General features: G+C 46.4%; 4 protein-coding genes across 6 annotated transcripts; 2 read left to right on the forward strand and 2 right to left on the reverse strand.

The window, feature by feature from the left end:
• The first annotated feature begins 6,696 nt into the window (after positions 1-6,696).
• LOC6615641 (long-chain fatty acid transport protein 1) lies at positions 6,697-12,756 on the forward strand. Of its 3 annotated transcripts, XM_032714963.1 has the most exons (6): positions 6,697-6,799; positions 8,571-8,795; positions 10,256-10,494; positions 10,554-11,198; positions 11,258-11,459; positions 11,519-12,756. In XM_032714963.1, exons 2-6 carry the CDS (start codon positions 8,679-8,681, stop codon positions 12,458-12,460), a joined length of 2,145 nt encoding a protein of 714 aa, XP_032570854.1. In that variant the 5' UTR covers positions 6,697-6,799; positions 8,571-8,678; the 3' UTR covers positions 12,461-12,756. The 3 variants fall into 3 exon arrangements, with proteins under 3 accessions (XP_032570854.1, XP_032570856.1, XP_032570857.1); XM_032714966.1 differs by lacking the exons at positions 6,697-6,799; positions 8,571-8,795 and adding an exon at positions 9,507-9,682; XM_032714965.1 differs by lacking the exons at positions 6,697-6,799; positions 8,571-8,795; positions 10,256-10,494; ... (1 more) ...; positions 11,258-11,459; positions 11,519-12,756 and adding exons at positions 8,814-9,682; positions 9,756-10,014.
• Positions 12,757-12,791: 35 nt separating this feature from the next.
• LOC6615643 lies at positions 12,792-13,742 on the reverse strand. The gene has a single exon (XM_002039981.2). It carries the CDS (start codon positions 13,670-13,672, stop codon positions 13,094-13,096), a length of 579 nt encoding a protein of 192 aa, XP_002040017.1. The 5' UTR covers positions 13,673-13,742; the 3' UTR covers positions 12,792-13,093.
• Positions 13,743-13,930: 188 nt separating this feature from the next.
• On the reverse strand, positions 13,931-15,448 carry LOC6615644 (zinc finger protein 277). Its single transcript, XM_002039982.2, has 2 exons — positions 15,161-15,448; positions 13,931-15,106 (listed from the first exon to the last, which is right to left on the reverse strand). Exons 1-2 carry the CDS (start codon positions 15,405-15,407, stop codon positions 13,995-13,997), a joined length of 1,359 nt encoding a protein of 452 aa, XP_002040018.1. The 5' UTR covers positions 15,408-15,448; the 3' UTR covers positions 13,931-13,994.
• Positions 15,449-15,729: 281 nt separating this feature from the next.
• LOC6615642 (phenoloxidase 3) lies at positions 15,730-18,323 on the forward strand. Its single transcript, XM_032714967.1, has 4 exons — positions 15,730-16,959; positions 17,024-17,119; positions 17,178-17,915; positions 17,978-18,323. Exons 1-4 carry the CDS (start codon positions 16,189-16,191, stop codon positions 18,206-18,208), a joined length of 1,836 nt encoding a protein of 611 aa, XP_032570858.1. The 5' UTR covers positions 15,730-16,188; the 3' UTR covers positions 18,209-18,323.
• Positions 18,324-18,328: the final 5 nt, after the last annotated feature.

Genomic DNA, 18,328 nt, shown 5'->3' on the forward strand with positions numbered 1-18,328 from the left:
TTGGGGGCCTGGAACCGGACTCCTCCTCATCAAAGGCCTGAAATCGCCAAGATCGCTCTCGTTCACAGTTGTTGACTTAATTGCTTTTTAAATGACAGCTCCCGGTGCTCGAAAGTGCTCTCCGCTCCACATACATTGTACACTGCTTATTTCGGATATTACCAAAGATGCAAACACATTCGTATCTGTAGATACAAATTTAGATTTGTGTTTAGATCTGCTTAAATTGGCATATCGCATCCATGTTGACAGGTTGTCGTGTTCGTGTGGTTGGGGCGTGCTCATTTCAAAGTGTTAAAACATATTAGGGGAAAGTATCACAAAGATTATCATGCATTTCGAGGCATCAAACTTGAAAAGGAATTTAGAGATAGGAAAAGTGGGGAAATGATCCACTTAACACTTTTTAGTACTCCGCACATCGGCACATACTGTATACAAATCTTTGATTTATTTCCAAGCCAATAGAATTACTCAGAACCACAAAAATTGTAAACGGTGAGAAATAAGAATTTAAATTTTCTAGCAAATATACTACTTAAAATTTGCATTATTTCAAGTGTATTCATTACACTAAATAATATATAAGTACAAATATATAAAATATATACAAATATATCCGTTTTTAATTTAAAATATTTATCCTATGATTTCTAATCAATGCATCTTTCAACACAATGCATCTTTCAACTAAATGCACGCTCTTGAGAATCAGTATGTTTTTCCAACTCTTGTTTGTCCAAATAATCCATTTATCAAGCGAATGGCTAGCTGGCCGCCAGATCAATAAACCCGAATCACCATTTTATATTCCTGGCAATAGTCGTATAACAAACGCCGAATTTCCAAAGAATTTCCGCATCTAATTAAGGCGGAAAACTATACACAAATGAAAGAGAAATCATGAGAACAGAGAGAGATAGAGATAGATGGGTTTGAAGAACAATTGATTTATACGAGTATTGGTTGCCAGAACGCCCATTTTCGAATGTCTGATGAATGAATCGGAATGGCGGAGGCCGAATGGTAGATTCCACGACTTCTGGACTGGCGGCGCCTATTCCGTCCGAGAGTCAGCGAGGGCAGGGAAAATAGTGGCAAAGGACACGGACACGCATCCTGGCATTGTTTTCAATTCATTTGCGCGTCGACTCGAGTCGCTCGCCCACACATATGTTGGGAAAATAATCGAAAAACGGTTTGTCCCTCGGCATGAGGTCCTTTTTGCTGCGCAGCTAGATTTGCAGTCCCCTGGCGCATAGCACATGCCATTGATTACCATGTGTGGGAATTAGCCTTGCGAAAAAAGAATTTAGTTAAAATCACACATAAAGAGGCAATGCCAATGGCTCTAGGTCCCTGATCCTCGGTCCTGGCACAGAGCTCACTCGTCCTGCGGCGATCCTTCCACCCTCTGCACGTTCTAAATTTAGCCGCTGGATTTATGACCCCTGTCATTTGAGCCGCTCTTCCAGTACTTCTTAAAAAACCCCTGGAATTACACGCAGTCGAAAGAGGATGAGAGTGGAGGAGGAGTCCAATGAGTCGAAGGAGTCCAATGAGTCGAATGAGTCGGAGAGGGGGCGTTGACAGTTTTGTGTCTCCCAATTTTAGGTAGCTGTGTGTCCCTACTCACTTCAGTTCTCCACTTGGATCCTCAAGGTGCTTCCCTTCATATATGATCCCAATTTCTTCCTTTTGAGGGCTGAACAAAAACAATGTTCTGCGGAAACTCTACTCTGTAATTGCAGTTACTGGAACTAATACTTTAATAAAGCCGAAATTCCCCCACTTTTTGGTTGAGTTTTTAGTCCGATGTCATGGGGAAATATATCTTTGAAGCAGGTTGCAAGTGCATTAGGCGGAAAAATACCTACAAACGATTTGGTTCAATGGAATATAAGACTATTGATAACAACAAATCATATTGAGAACGTCATTCCACTTGCAAGCCATATTAAATCTTAAATCGAATATGTTATGATGATATGAAAATGAATCAAATTGCGAATAAATACACTTCATAAAAGCTACTTTTAGCATTCCAATGAATGCCTTGCAAAATTGAGAAATGTGATTTACCCGCTTTTAGCCGCGAATTCCCATACGCATTCGAGATCCCCTAGCCATTCCCAGACGAGCAGATGACCGTGTCCGTGTCCATGTTAAAGTCAAAACGGTGTGTCCAAAAATTATACGAAGCGTTTCCGATTTCAAAGTAAAACCAGACAGACAGACAGACGAGAGGAAACGAAACGGAAGCGCTTGCCGGCCACTTGGAGATCCCAGTGCATTGTTGTGACCCATTCGCAGACTCATTTGTGCCCCGCTGATTGATTGCCAGTGGGAAGCTGGCAGCCCCAGTCCTGTTTCCATGGGCGTAGAATCGGCAATAAAGGGGTACGCAAAGCTTAAACTTCGGCTATATAAGATATATGAATATCAGCAATTCAGTAATGGAATTGTTACTTTTGAATGGATCCTCTGGACAGTTTCCCAACCCCCCTTGCCACACCCATCTCGGCACCCTCATTCCTGGGCAAAAACATCTGGTTCACGCAACGATTGCACCAACAACCAGATATGCAAACTGCTCAACGGCTCAAGTAATTAAAATCATCGATCTGCGCGCCTTCTTTCGTGGAGGTGATGCCTGCATTTTCGAGTGCATTTGGCCAATCAATCAGCGATCAAAGTTCATAGATGCCATGGGGGAGTGGATCTCAGGGGGGATCGGTAAGGGGGAGGGACGGGGGAACAGCGCTGACTAATGGCCACCGATGATGAAGTCGGCCGATCTGTCCATCAGCAACAATAACAAAAAGCCCAGCTAATGTACTGAATGTGCATCTACAAGATACATATATTAATGTGTACGCAAATGTTTGTTTATGAGCCAGCTGTGTGTGTGCGTGGAAGTTCATAAAAAGACAAGTGAATAAAACTTAAAGATCAACTTGCTCGACGAAGAGTTACCCTTTATAATCCGTTCTCCTAATACCACTTACCTTAATACACATATTTATTATTAAATCGAGATATTTGTATTGACAAAAGAACTTAAAATGCATTCATAATAAGAGTAATATATAAATACAATGATTGGTGAGTAACTACGATCTGCTTAGCTAGTGAATGAAAAAATGAATACTATGAAAAACCATAAGAATATATATATACAAGTTCGGTAGAACTTGCAGGGTATGCGACTCGAAGTAATTGCCTGGAGGCGTGAAAAAAGGGGTAGCACAAAGCCGATCGCTACTACGGGCATCTCGCTCACTCATCCGCCCCGTTGCCATCCCGGAATGGATCCGATTCCGGACGGTGGGACAGACGGGCGGGCTGGGCCTCGCATCGGTCGCATAAATATTTTGCTTTTATATTTTTTCAGCCGAAGATGCGCACAGCACATAAAAAGCAACTTGCTTACAGACACACACACACCCCCGACTGTAGTTGTCCATAAACAAAAAACAATCCATAAAAAAGCCCAACAACGACGGCGGTCTACATCCAAAAAGGAACATCTCGGGCTGCAACAACAAAGGCGGAGGAGGGAAAACCGAAGCCAAACTTTTGTTTATTTACATAAAAACATTTTAGTGACTTGGCCCGCAGGCAGCACTGTTGACTCCCCCACCCCTCACGAGTCCCTAAACCATTCAGGAAGTAAGTAAAACGCTTTCCCAACTGCCGAGGAAAATCGCGATCAAAGATCAAAACGATCTGTGTCCAAGATCAATGTGGTCGCATTCAAAGGGAAAATTGTTTAGGAAATCCCTTCGAAGATGAGAAATTGCTTTCAAATTAATAAAATATATTCTAGATATGATAGTTAATTGCCAATGAAGCTGGTTAACTCAAAGATATAGCAGGTGATCTTAGCTATCCCATATCAAATCACTTGATCCTTACTAAAAGATTACGATATCCAGATACTCTTCTATATCCAGCATAACAAAGGAGTAAAGATGTAAAATGAAAAGATTAATAATGGTGAATTCCTTGTTCTGGGAACCCGATCATCTCTGATGTAAACGCTTGACACTTTGCGCCAAGATCCTGCCTCCCCCGCGCCCCCCCCCCCTTGGCCAACCGCAGCCGGCAGAAGGCAACATCTGGCGAAAGGGAAAGATTAATTTCTGACAGCGCGGGAGCGTCCCCAAAGGCGGCCATACACATAGGCATTTGGATGGAGAAGAACAAGATTCGATGGCGGCAGAACACACAAAATTCCAATTGTAAGGGATGGAGTCGAATACGGACATACCCTGTAGGTAACTAGATAAGGAGTGAACGGATACGCACATATAATAAGAAACTCAAAGATTTTATCGCGCAATTTTTGCTATAATTATATACATTTTAAGTAAATTACATATTGTAAAGCTGAATCATTTTCCTTCTAACTTGTACTATATAAAATCATATAACTATATATTTTCTTTATCTATTTAAACCACTAACCCATCCTATATACCCTTTATAAATGGTTGGGTGGCGAAAAATGATGCATGCCACCGCTGATGGATACGAGCATCGATGTCGATGCTGGAACGAGAGTTTTCCACGCCGCGCTTTTCACGGCCGCATCCATCAAATCCATGAAATGCGCAGCGTAACACAATACGCCATATAGCGTCGGATGAGAAAGTATCTGCTGGATTTGCGTTAGTCGCAGTCGAAGGAGGCGACAGTGCGTCTCTAGAACTAATCATTAGACCCATAAAATATCGCCTTGAAATTGAATTCTTCATTTCGGGGACTTGCTTCTTTTGGTCGTCGAGGGATTGCTTCTTGGGTTCCTCTTTAGTACTTCATTATGGACGCCCTAACGATGTTGTTTTAATGATCTCAAAGACTCGACAGAAATCCACTTGACAAAATCCACAAGCGCGGGCAGAAGTTCCCTTCTCAAGTACTGAACTGCACAGAGGGAAGGGCGGAGGGCGAAGGGCAAGCCCCCGAAGGCTAAAATATATTCCAGGCTATATATAAAAAAATGCATAGTATATATATAAAGTGCACAAATGTGCGGCTGCCTTTTTTGCACAGACACTTTATGTCTGCTGGGAAACGTGTGAAAAAGACCATCGAATGTCGGGCATATCTTTGGAGCCTGGTGCTATTGGTATCTTGGCGTATCTACGAGCTGTTGATTGGCGGGAACTATAAAAATTGTTAGGGCTCCCACAGCCATGTAATGCCATTTGAAACTTTCTGTTGACAGATATGAATTATGGCTCACAGGTAGCCGAATGGGCAATGAAATTGTGGTTCCGACGAAGGACAAGGCAAGTTTGTAAAGGACATTAAGCTATGAATGCATAGTGCTTAGTTTGGATTCAGAAATTAAGCTATAAATCAGTCACTTCTAAACCTATTTTTAAAGGGAAAGTTCTGGTTTTGCTATTAAGCCTCTAATTTACCAATCTATCTAGCAGTTCTTGATATTACTATACTTCTCGTGATTCAATTCAATTACTCGTTAGGTCGAAGTTCATACAATTACTGCCTTAGTAGAGCTTTGAGTTCGTATACCCGTATTATTGCCGCTATTAACCACAACGATAATCTCGTAAAGTGAGTTCAGCTTTGTTGTAATATGATTAGACGATATGAAAGCTTGTTGTATTAGATATAAATGTAGCTCTAGGCAAATAAAAGAGCCTTGCAAGTATTTTGAGCTGTCATTCAGCTGGAAACCCAAAAGTATTGGGCAACCCACAATTGACCTAGTTGCAATGATCCAAGCCAAACTGCTTAGCTATAGCACTGCGGATCTATCTCGCCCAGTCCCACAGACTGTTTATAACAATTAAGCCCAGTCATGGCTACCGATCGGAGCCAAAGAAATGAGCATGCAAAATTATATTTAATAAACGGTTGCGTTGCACTTGCCTCGGAGTTTCGCGGCGGGAGGGGGCAGGAGTTGGTATAGGGGTAACGCATCGATTGCGCGTACAAAGATACATGTACATGTGAACTTTGTAGATACACGCGAAAAATACATTTCAAACTACAAGCCCACAAATGGTTGCGATTATCAGTTTAATGATGTTTTAATTGGCACAATAGAATGGGTTTAACTAAGCTTTACTTTAATCAGGCTAGATGCCTCAACAACCTACCTAATTGGGTTAACAACAATGCGTGTGAAGAGTTAACTGATTTCTCCCAGTGCACTTATGCATAGAAAGAAAGGCGAGGGAAAGAATCGCAAAGCAGAAGCCGAGGGCAACAGCCACAAAGAGAGTACGAATACGAGACACGTGTTTTGAATTAAATGTGCGCTCCACTCCGCGCGACCTTCCCCCGCGCCCACCCACTGCAACCGCCCATCCCCCTTCGCAACCCCACTACCCCATTATGGCCACATTCTTGACGCTCTGTGGTTGTTGACATGTTAATGGCCACAAAGGAAACTCGCTTAAGAGGCACGGCAATTGAAACAATACACATGTTGCATGCGGCATAATCACGTGCAAACACAGCAGAATCGCAACCGACAATTTCAGCCGGCCACCAACAACAAGAACAGCCGCAGCACCTTGTTAACTTGGCTCAGCGGCAGAGCTTCGACCCGAAGCTTGGCTTTTTGTGCCAGTGTGTATCTGTGCTCGCGACGGCGACCTGTTGCCACCGACGTCGTCGTCAACGGCGGCAGAGCTCCGGCAACAACGGATCCAGAGGCAGTTAGCTTTTTGGGCCCAGTTGCTGAACGAAGCTGTTGGCCGAAAGACGTCGCTGGCTTAGACTCCGACTTAAGCTCGCACCAAACTGCAAAAAACATCAAGTAAAATTCTATACAAATATCGGTTAAAAACATCGGAAAGAGTGATTAAATTAAATGATAAAAAATATCCACGAAACTGTGAAACTTGGATAGTGTAAACTTGATATTTCTATATTAAGGACTCCACCTTTATTGACAATTGTGAAAGTATTATTATTCAAGTGCTTCTTATGTATAATTCTCTTTTTGTGATTGTTGATCGCCCTTTCTACAGAGAGTGATAAGATATTTTCCTAAAGCTCGGAACCCAACAAGTATTTTAAATAAAGTCGCTATACCTCAAAAACGACCTTCGAGATCAAGATTGTTTCGATTCTGGTTGTGCGTGCAATATATCCATCAAGTTAATAGAGTGAACAGCAATTTCAGCCGCAATTTGATAGCATCCCACATCTCATCTCGAATCTCTTAATCCCCATCCTCTGAAAGTTCCGAGCTTGAGATGCGGGGACCCACAAAAGGCAAAGCAATTTAACAAAAGAAAGGAGAAGAAGATTTCAGTGAAAGTGATGAAGCGTCGCCAACATCCGCATCTCTTAATGATCTCTGCCGATCTTATGTGTTCATCTATATGTGTGCCACAAAAACTAAAACAAAAACAGAAAAACCACAGTGATGAAGTAGCTACACTAAATGTTTGCATGGGCGAAATGTTGTAAAAAATAATTTGCAACACGAGGACTGAAACTTAAGTTTTGAGCCAGCCGCAGGCTGAGTAAAAGCCATGTTTATGCATTGGCAAATTAGCGAACAAGCCGAAAGGGAAATGGGCTAAACATATTTTAATGAATTATTGTTCGACACAAGAGCCATTAGCTTAACAGGGTTTCTATTGATGCAAATTAGCTTAGCTGTATATATTGTTCGTATCTCTTGGATTTATATTATTCACTCACTTCGTTTACTTGTTTTTAAATTCTTGAATTCTTCATTTACTTCAACTACTTGTAACCCCGTTTCAAGCAAACAAATGTCCATTTCCCATCCCCAACGCTAAACTCACTTTAATTGCCTCTTCCATTAACTGAGTTAAAATACATTAACGCCTTTATGGGCCACCTGTAGCACCGCTCAACTTGGCTTTTGCCATTCGTCGCGCATAAACAACCGCAGCAGACCCCAAAACTCACCTTGAGACCACGATCGCTGAATAGCTGAAAAGCTGAACTCAAAAACGTCGCAGCATCATTCAGGCCGCGTCAAAAAAGGCAATTTTTCTCCATCTCTTCTGCTGGTGTCACCTGTGCACTACAATTGCGAATTCCCCACATCGTTACCTCGGCTTTTTATCCGCTTTTTCGCCTTTTCTCTTTTTGTTTGCTGTCTGTTGTCTGTTGTCGGTTGCCTGCCCCTTCCGAGTGCTGCATGTCGCCTAATTACCCATCATTTCGCTGCGAAAGTGCACTGAGAAAAAAAAGAGCCCCCAGTTAACAGCAAAGCAATATAGAGAAATGCATACATATTTTATATCAAACAGCATATATATGTGGAATATTTTTATTCAAACATGTAAAGCATATAAGTATCGAGAACTGAAGAATTAAAAAACCATGGTTCTGCAAAACATTAATAACATATAAATAGTTTTTCTAAGTGCTTTTAAAAGTACTTTCGTACAGATGCTATTTTATAGGTCTCATACTAAAGTAGCATAAATTAACTCAGCTCTTTTATTGGTTTCCCGCTATACCTTTTTAATGTTGTATTATCCATAAAAGACTACAACATTCAATTAATTCTTAAATGTCTTTTTCTTCGTGCAACCGCCCAGAAATCTCAATAAAAGCCACCTGAGCAGCGCGGTAATTGAAGTCCAAACCGAGCTCAACATCAGATTGCAACCTCTGTAGATGTGCTGTTAAGTCCGAAATCAATCGAAATGTGCACCGCTGGCGTGGTTGATGGTGGTGCTGCGGCCACTACAGGTGGTGCTGATGCGGCGGATAATCGTGGAGCTGCGCCCGCTTCAAGTTCGACGGCCTTGAACCCCCCACAGGTAAATAACATACGAGAATGCTCACCTACTCGAACGAGCGTGGTCAACATATGTACATTTTTTTGGGGTTTTGCGCTTGATTCGCTTTGTTGTTCCATGGGTGGATCCCCCGGCCCTGCCCCGCCCCACCCCTCGCTGCCAAACTGAACCTTATCTGACGACAAAATAATACTCACGTTGCCATCAGAAACAAACATCGACGAAAACCGCTGAAAACCGAAACCAGTTTACTTTTGGCCCGCCGATTTAACCGGGACTAGGTCTGGGTCTCGAGTATTATGCGATCGGTCATCTGTGCGGATAGAGCTGATAATCAGGTTTTATATAAAAGATTAGTGCAGCCTAAACTATGTCTTGCGGCGGAGTTGGTCAGAAACACTTTGAAAGTCAAGATCAGGGTGACTTGGAATGGTTTTCAATGGAGATTATTGAAATAAATGGATTTTGAAGTGGGGAAACAAGTTGAAAGATCTGATTTTAAGCTAAGTATATATTGCCTATCTTCGGAGCAAATTATCATTTAATAAAGCCTAAGGTAGTACTAACGATGTAACCAATCATCAATCGAGAGGCATCAAAGTTTCTTGAGAGAACTAGATTTCTTAAAATACTTATTGAACTATAGGAACAATATGACTAGTTTGAGAGCCCCCTATGAAATTTAATCGTTTCAAAATTCAATGTTACATTACTTCTGCGAACCAACTGTCAGTTTAACAAAAAAATAAACAAAACCAAAAAACAAACAGCCTAACCATTGAAGCGCCAAGAGTCAAAAGAGTTAAGCTTGAGATTTGAATACCATGATGACGGGCACCGACGATAGTCCGTTGGTGGAGGAGGGCGGGCTGAAAGCCAACCAGCACCGACTGACCATTTGGCAAAAGGTAATCGAAGACCACGGACACACACAGAGAGAGATCATAGAACTATATCCTATATATCGCACCACATAACTAGGTTGCGTTCTTTATGCTGGGACTCATCTCGGCGCTGACCATCTGCGTGCTGGTCAGATTGTCGAACCGATTGGCCTCCGATGCCGAGAAGAAGGCCTTGATGCACTTCCGAGAACTTTCCTCCGGCCGGAATGGTCACCGCTTTGGCCACTAGATCTTGTTTGTCCACATACCACTCTATATATTTTCTGTGTGTTTGCTTTCCACTGTTTTGGTTTGTTTGTATGCAAATTGCTTAAATAAAGTGCTAATTGATTGATGCGGAATGGGTTATGGAACTACTGTAGCTAGAGTGCAAATTAAACAACAAGCAATTAGCTGAAGATCAGGAAAAGCTTTGAATCAACTTCATCTGGAGGTGTCAGGCTGGGGGACTATTCTATTTGCTATCTAAGACCCGTATCGCTTATGAGGGCTTACGCGGCGTATGAGTGATGCAGTCGTTGTTCTCCTTCTCTCAGTCATGCATCTTAGTTATATACTAAAATTGTGACTTTGTAGGTATCCATTTCCATGAACGAACAGGAAAACCTGAAACCACCTGCCAAATCCAACTTCCGTCGTTATCTTCAGTGGATCCTAGCACCTGTCCTGACCGCCATTTCCGGTCTGATCCTCTACTACCAAGGGCCTTGGTATGGAGTGGCCACCCTTTATGCCACCTTAATAACCACACTGCTGGTGCGTCCAGGATGGCGCTGGTTCTACATTGCAGCAGTTACCACACCCAGGGACACTGTGTAAGTGGATTAGGATTAGGGATTTAATTTCAGAGTTTTTTAAAAATGTATTTTCTTAGAGCCCTCTTTGCCTATATCCGTGTGCTGCTCTTCATTAAGCGCCATGAGCGCAAGAACCTGAACATTGGAGACATCTTCGAGGCGAATGTGGCCCGGCAGCCGGATAAGCTGGCCATTGTCAGTGAGTCCCAGCAGTGGACCTTCCGCCAGGTGAACGAGCACTCGAACCGAGTGGCAAACGTGTTCCACAGCCACGGCTACAAAAAGGGCGACGTGGTGGGTCTGCTGCTCGAGAATCGCGCCGAATTTGTAGCCACCTGGATTGGGCTATCCAAGATCGGCGTGATCACGCCGCTGATCAACACGAACCTCCGTGGAGCCTCACTGCAGCACAGCATTACGGTGGGCCAGTGCACGGCGCTCATTTACGGCGCCAGTTTCCGGTCGGCCGTGATGGATATAGCCAAGGATCTGCCTGCCCACGTGGGACTGTACCAGTTCAACGACGAGTCCAACCAGGAGGTGGTGGCTTCCGAGGGTCTCAGCCAGGGACTGGCCCAGCAGTTGAATGGCCTTCTGGAGACGGCGGCCAAGGATAAGGTGGCCGCCGGCGCTTCTCGGGCGGATCATCACGACAAGTTGGTCTACATCTACACCTCGGGCACCACGGGCTTGCCCAAGGCAGCCGTCATCACGCATTCTCGGTAAGATTTCCCACTAGCTGCAGTAAGTTCCTCCTGTACATCGATTCTTCAACTTTCAGGTACTTCTTCATAGCTGCTGGCATTCACTACACGCTTGGCTTCAAAGATCAGGATGTATTCTACACTCCCTTACCACTATATCACACCGCTGGCGGAGTGATGAGCATGGGCCAGGCCTTGCTCTTCGGCTCCACCGTGGTCATAAGGAAGAAATTCAGCGCCTCCGGCTACTTTTCGGACTGCGCCCGCTTCCAATGCACGGTAACTGGCTATTGGATATATCGAAGATGTTGTACTAATGTGCCTTATTTTTCTGCCAGGTGGGACAGTACATTGGGGAGATGGCGCGCTACATCCTGGCCACACCATCGGCTCCTCACGATCGGAACCACCAAGTGCGAATGGTGTTCGGCAATGGACTGCGTCCACAGATTTGGCCGCGGTTCGTGGAGCGCTTCGGGATCCGAAAAGTGGGTGAGTTCTACGGAGCCACTGAGGGCAATGCCAACATCATGAACAATGACAGCACAGTGGGCGCCATTGGATTCATATCCCGCATACTGCCGCAGATCTACCCAATCTCGATCATAAAAGCAGATCCACACACGGGAGAGCCTTTGAGGAACAGCCAAGGACTGTGTGAGAGATGCGAGGCGGATGAGCCAGGAGTCTTCGTCGGAAAGATTGTGCGGGGTAATCCCTGCCGGGAGTTCCTCGGCTACGTTGACCAGAAGGCCTCCTCCAAGAAGGTGGTCCACGATGTCTTCTCCAAGGGAGACATGGCCTTCATCTCGGGCGATCTACTGGTGGCCGATGAGCGGGGCTATCTGTACTTCAAAGATCGCACCGGCGACACCTTCCGCTGGAAGGGTGAGAATGTCTCCACCAGCGAGGTGGAGGCGCAGCTGAGCAATCTGGCTGGCTACAAGGATGTGATAGTGTACGGCGTAAGCATACCCAACACTGAGGGCAGAGCAGGAATGGCAGCCATCTACGATCCCACTCGGGAGGTCAACGTCAGCCATCTGGGTGTGGAACTGGCCAAATCCCTGCCTAACTACGCTAGGCCACAATTCCTCAGATTCCTGCGCAAAATCGACTTGACGGGCACCTTCAAGCTGCGCAAGGTGGAGCTTCAGCAGCAGGGCTTCAATCCGGAGATCATCGACGATGAACTCTTCTACGCACAACCGGATGGCGTTTACGCTCCACTCACCCCGGCCGTATACGAGAGGATAGTTAGAAACGAGCTCCGATTCTAAGAGCGCCGGACTTTGTTCTTGGGAAGAGGAAAAGTCAAGACTGTGCCTTGTATGTTGGTAAAGAGGATATCCTTTGGATTCAGCTTGTGATGCGCCAACTACTTTTAATTCTGGCTAAGTTTCTTATTGTCCGGACAATATAAACTTTAGCATTGGAAATTTACTGTTGAATGAGCGTTTCCGCGGGTAAATTATTATTTTGTAACTATTTCCTTCTACATTCACATCGAATTGTATACATTGTATAGATAATAAAAATTCTGCCAATGATCAATCCCTATTGTGCTAGAATCACATAATTGCATTTTCCTTCTGTAAAACAGGATTTCGATTGTTTTCATTAGATTTGTAATATAGTTTATTGTGCTTAGTTAAATAGTTTTTAAAAATGAAACTTACAATTGAAAGAGCATCATGCGCCACTTTACGTTGGAGTGGTTAGAAAATCTAATATCCCGGATTCCTTAAACAGTTCCAATCAAATCGGGATGGATTTAGCTACGATTACACTTTACAATAGAACCTAGGTTACATCCATGGACATTACCTTAAGTGGAACCAGATTCGCAGGGGAACGCATTTGGAAACGGGGTCGTATAAAATACTTTCAGCAGTCTTTGGATCGATATGCGCTCAATCCTTGGGCGGGACATCCTTGCTCAGCTCTGCCCGCTTTCTCTGCTCCATGCGCTCCTCTACCTGGTCCAACCGCTCGCTCATAGCATCCAGGGAGCTCAGCAGTCCCGCCTGGATCTCGCCATATCGCTTCATGGCCAGGACCAAACTCTCCTCGATGAGTTCGCTCTGCTGCGCGTACTCCCCGTTGTTCTGTGTGATGCCCTTTAGCTGCTCCAGACACTCGGCGGGAATGCTGCGGAAGTACTCCGCGCCTAGGGCCGGCTCCAGCTGCTTAATCCTCTCCAGCTGCTCGGCCTGCGTGTGCAGTTCGGGGGCCACGGCGTGCAGGTACACCTCCTTAGAGCGCACCTGATGGTGCTCCTCCAGGAAGTTGGGGTCCAGGTACTTCTCCAGCTCGTCGGATCTCTTTACGCACTGCTGCAGTGCAGCACTTCCTGTGGTTGCTTCGCCAAGAAGGACATGTGCCGAGCACAGGGCGTCGACCATGCCCTCGCCCACCTCAGAGTCCTGGCCCGGACAGAGGACTCGTGTCAGGGCATCGATGCGCTTCTCCAGAATGTCCAGTGCTTCCATTTTTCGCTGAATTTCTCTTTATTTTGTTCAGTTCGATGGGAATGATGTCAGTCTGCAAAACAATCGATGTTCAACGAAAAGGTGGCAACGTTCGCTCAGTGGTGTGGTTCTTGTATTCGCTAAGCAGACCAAATTAACCCTTATGCGGCTATAAAATATATTATTTTAAAAAGTATTTAGCTCCTCTGCTTAAAGTTATTTGCATAAATAAATTAAGATACCTTTTGCTACGTCCATATTTATAAATATAGTGCACACTTAAATTCCATTGATATTTACTTAGTTTCCTCTAAACGTAAACTGTACAATACAAATATCTCAGTTACAACAGCTTAAAATTCTCGAGGGACAACCGCTCCGCATCCTTGTTGATCTGCGCCAGACTGTCCTCGGAGATGATGCGCACCGTATCGACCTCTGGGTCATCGCCTCCACAATCATCCAGCACACACAGCAGACCATCGTTCTCTATGTACGGAAAGAAGAACTCGGGCTTGTCCCAGCTCTCCTTCTCGCCGATCCCGTGGTGAGACTCTTGTGTCATGTGCTCTACGAGCAGCTCCTCCTCGCCGAACTGCAGGTCGCAGGTTACGCAGCGCAGCAGGCACATTTGGCGGCGCAGGTAGTTGACCACCTTGACGCGTTGGTAGAAGTTCAGGGAACTGGTGGCCTTTTCGAAATCTAAGCGATGGACCTCGTGCATGTGCTCCTTGAGGGCGGTGAAGTTGTCTCCGAGATGGTGGCAATACAGGCACTTAATGGAGCTAGGCTCACCATTTGCAGCCCAATCCGACCAGTCCGAATCGTGTTCACCATCCGAATCGGGGCGGGCAAAGTGCTTGTCGAAGTCCACGCTGCCGGTTTCAGGATCAGCGACTGTGGACACGGATGCCGTTTCCCGTCTTCGCTTTTGGTGGTGCTGTTTCCGGGGCGTGGGGTCCATTGGTACACGATTGTAGTTGATAAGGAAGTACTTGTCGTACTCCCTTCGGTTCGGATTGATCCGCTTGTGGCCCTTCTTGCGCATGTGCTCCTTGAGCGTGGGCCGATCCCTGAAGATCTTCTCGCAGTAAAGGCACATTAGCCGATTCAGGTTCTCCTCCAGCTGATCCAGCAGCTCGTCCACATACACCAGCTTCTCGGGCTTGCCCACCAACAGAAAGTGCTTGTCAAACAGGTGGTCCAGATAGTCCGCCCTCAATCCCTTGATGATGGTCCTGCAGAAAAGGCACTCCTTGGAGAAGTTGCGGTCGGTTAGCTCGAACTGATGTCGCTCCAGGGCTTCACTTAGACGCTTCTCCTTTAACTTTCGCCGCAGCTCGTAGTCCTGCGGCAGGATGTCACACAGCAGGTAGTACTTTTCGTTCTTGGCGTACTTGCCATCGGGCAGTTGATCCAAGAACATTGTGGTGCAATATTGCTCGAATTCGTGGGCTGAAATGGGATTACTTTTTTAAATCGTAAGGATAGGGTTGCTGATTCTCTTACTCTGAAACTCCTTCTCCCAGTACTGGAGGTAGCCCTCCAGAAGCGCTATATCCTCCACATCGGCAATGACCAGTCGGTGCTCCAAATACAAATGTGCCAGGCAGTCGTCTTTGTCGGTCGGAAATATGTACACCTTTTCGCACTTCAGGCACTTGATGGCCGTGTTCTTGGAGGGCTTGAGTGGCGAACTGCCAGTGATCTCCTCCTGCGAGGAATCCCCTCCTGAAACAGCCACCTCGTGCTCCATTTGTTTACGTTCTCCTGCTGCTCCACGAATAAGTGTGACCGCAGGGGCTTAGCTGCAAAATACTGTTTGCTAGATAAGCTTAATTCTGATCATCATATTAAATACATAGTTACACTTGTTCTATGAAAACTAAATAAACAAAAAAAGAATAACGATCATTTTTGTTTCATTTTGATTCTACTAAAATTAAAAAAGCCTTATTTACATAGTTAACCGACTATTATACGATTTAAACTTACATATACATTCCGAAACTTACATTGTTCGTTAAGTTTTCAAAACTAGGATGAATCAGAATTATCGTTTAAAAATGTATATCTCGGATGTCTGTGATTCAATGGTTACACTACTGGCAATAGTTTATATATCATAGGTTGCAGAGCTATGTATTAGTAATATTTTAGATTGTTTTTTGGGATTGACGAACTTGAGATGTTCGCCATTTCGGTTGCAGTTCCTCGGATCGCTGGGTATAAAAGGAGATGATAGTTGGGTACGGACTTTCAGTTGAGAATCCGCAACTACTCCCTAAAGGTCCGTCCTCCAAGGCACGAATCCATCGAAAATGGCTGACAAGAAGAATTTGCTCCTGTTGTTCGATCATCCCACGGAGCCCGTGTTTATGGACAAGGGCGGCAATGGCACCGTCTTCGAAGTGCCCGATTCCTACGTGACCGATCGCTACAACCAGATGTGCAAGAAGGTTTAGCGGCGCGTGAGCAGCGCGTCCGAGAAGAACGTCCTGGTTAAGGAGATCGCCATACCGGATCTCAGTTGCTCCATGAGACTGGGCCGCTCGGAGCAGTTCTCGCTCTTTCTGACGTCTCACCGCAAGATGGCCAGCCACCTGATCGAGATCTTCACCAAAATGCCCACCGTGGATGAGCTGCAGAGCGTGGCGGTGTACGCCAGGGATCGCGTCAATCCGGTGCTCTTCAACTACGCCCTGTCGGTGGCCCTGCTCCACCGTCCGGACACCAAGGATCTGGAACTGCCCGCCTTCGCGCAGATCTTTCCGGATCGCTTCATCGACTCGCAGATGCTTCGCAGCATGCGCGAGGAGTCCTTTGTGGTGGAGCGCTCCGACGCCCGCCTGCCCGTCGTCAGTTCGGTCAAGTACACCGCCTCCGATCTCGACGTGGAGCACAGGCTGTGGTACTTCCGCGAGGACCTGGGCGTCAACCTTCACCACTGGCACTGGCATCTGGTCTATCCCATCGAGGCGTCCGACCGCAGCATCGTAGACAAGGATCGTCGTGGCGAGCTGTTCTACTATATGCATCAGCAGATCATTGCCCGCTACAATGCCGAGCGGCTGAGCAACCACATGTCCCGTGTGCAGCCGTTCAACAACCTGGACGAGCCCATTGCCGAGGGCTACTTCCCCAAGATGGACTCGCTGGTGGCCAGCAGGGCGTATCCTCCGCGCTTCGACAACACCCGGCTGAGCGACGTGGACCGGCCCAAAGAACAGTTAAGGGTGGGCATCGACGACATGAAGCGCTGGCGCGAACGCATCTACGAGGCCATTCATCAGGGCTACGTTTTGGATGTGAGTGGGGAGCTCTCTGAGTCCAGGAGTACATGCATCCAACATCTAATTGTTTATTTTTTAGACGAACAATGAAAAGATCTTCCTGGACGACTCGAAGGGCATCGACATCCTGGGCAACATCATCGAGGCCTCCGATCTGACGCCTAACAGTACGCTGGTAAGGAATCTAAGTGATAATCCCTAGATCACCATCCCATGTCTATTTCCATCTGCAGTACGGCGACTTACACAACATGGGGCACATACTGATTGCGTACTCCCACGATCCGACCAACAAGCACCTGGAGTACGCTGGCGTTATGGGCGACGCTTCCACCGCGATGCGCGATCCGATCTTCTACAAGTGGCACGCCTTCATCGACAACATGTTCCAGGAGCACAAGCGCCTGCTTTCCCCCTATGAGAAGCAGGAGCTCTGTTTTCCGGACGTTTGCGTCGAGAGCATCCAGGTGGAGAGCCAGGGTCAGGTTAACAAGCTGACCACCTTCTGGCAGGAGTCCGATGTGGACATGTCCCGTGGCATTGACTTCGTGCCGCGCGGCCATGTCCTCGCTCGGTTCACCCATCTGCAGCACCACGCATTCAGCTACACCATCAAGGTGGAGAACTCCAGCGAGGCCACGCGGTATGGCTACGTGCGCATCTTCCTGGCGCCCAAGCTGGATGATCGCAATGCACCCATGTTGCTGGAGCAGCAGCGCCTGATGATGGTGGAGCTGGACAAGTTCGTGGTTACCATGCCTCCCGGCAGCCATACGATAACCCGGAACTCCACGGAGTCGAGTATCACCATTCCGTTCGAGCGCACCTTCCGCAACCTGGACAAGCTGGACGAGCTGCAGAACTTTTTGTGCGGCTGCGGCTGGCCCCAGCACATGCTGATTCCGAAGGGTCGGCCCGAAGGTCTGCGCTTCGAGCTCTTCGTCATGGTTTCCAACTACGAAGAGGATAAGGTAAGCTGTCATTAGTGTATACTACGGATGCCTCCTGACCCCAATCCTCCTTCCTCCTGCAGGTTGAGCAGACGGCCGCAGATTGCGGCTGCAGCATCGCCGCTTCCTACTGCGGCCTGCGCGACAGCCTCTATCCGGATCGCAGGTCCATGGGCTTCCCCTTCGATCGCAAGCCACGTCGCGGCTCCAAGATGCTGGAGAACTTCCTGACGCCCAACATGCGCGCCGTGGATCTAATCATTACCCACGAGGGCCGCACCGAGAAGCTACGCGACTTGCCAGCTCGCTCCTGAATAAGAAAAGCATCTTTTAATGGCCAATTATACCAGGCCAATGTCCGATGTATTTCATTTTTGGCTTGAAGGGAAGACACTAATAACGGTCTCTATAGCTTTCTCGCAGTGTAGAATATA

This window comes from Drosophila sechellia, chromosome 2R (assembly GCF_004382195.2).
Source record: "Drosophila sechellia strain sech25 chromosome 2R, ASM438219v1, whole genome shotgun sequence".
Classification (NCBI taxonomy): Eukaryota; Metazoa; Arthropoda; class Insecta; order Diptera; family Drosophilidae; genus Drosophila; species Drosophila sechellia.

Excerpts from the sequence above, each read along its gene's own strand:
- LOC6615641 (XM_032714963.1), top strand. The coding sequence starts at position 8,679 with ATGTGCACCGCTGGCGTGGTTGATGGTGGTGCTGCGGCCACTACAGGT. Across the intron at positions 11,199-11,257 it reads GCCGTCATCACGCATTCTCG|GTACTTCTTCATAGCTGCTG; the intron begins GTAAGATTTCCC and ends TTCAACTTTCAG. Across the intron at positions 11,460-11,518 it reads GCGCCCGCTTCCAATGCACG|GTGGGACAGTACATTGGGGA; the intron begins GTAACTGGCTAT and ends TTTTTCTGCCAG.
- LOC6615644 (XM_002039982.2), bottom strand. The coding sequence starts at position 15,407 with ATGGAGCACGAGGTGGCTGTTTCAGGAGGGGATTCCTCGCAGGAGGAG. Across the intron at positions 15,107-15,160 it reads CTGGGAGAAGGAGTTTCAGA|CCCACGAATTCGAGCAATAT; the intron begins GTAAGAGAATCA and ends ATCCCATTTCAG.
- LOC6615642 (XM_032714967.1), top strand. The coding sequence starts at position 16,189 with ATGAGACTGGGCCGCTCGGAGCAGTTCTCGCTCTTTCTGACGTCTCAC. Across the intron at positions 16,960-17,023 it reads ATCAGGGCTACGTTTTGGAT|ACGAACAATGAAAAGATCTT; the intron begins GTGAGTGGGGAG and ends TTTATTTTTTAG. Across the intron at positions 17,120-17,177 it reads TGACGCCTAACAGTACGCTG|TACGGCGACTTACACAACAT; the intron begins GTAAGGAATCTA and ends TTCCATCTGCAG.
- LOC6615643 (XM_002039981.2), bottom strand. The coding sequence starts at position 13,672 with ATGGAAGCACTGGACATTCTGGAGAAGCGCATCGATGCCCTGACACGA.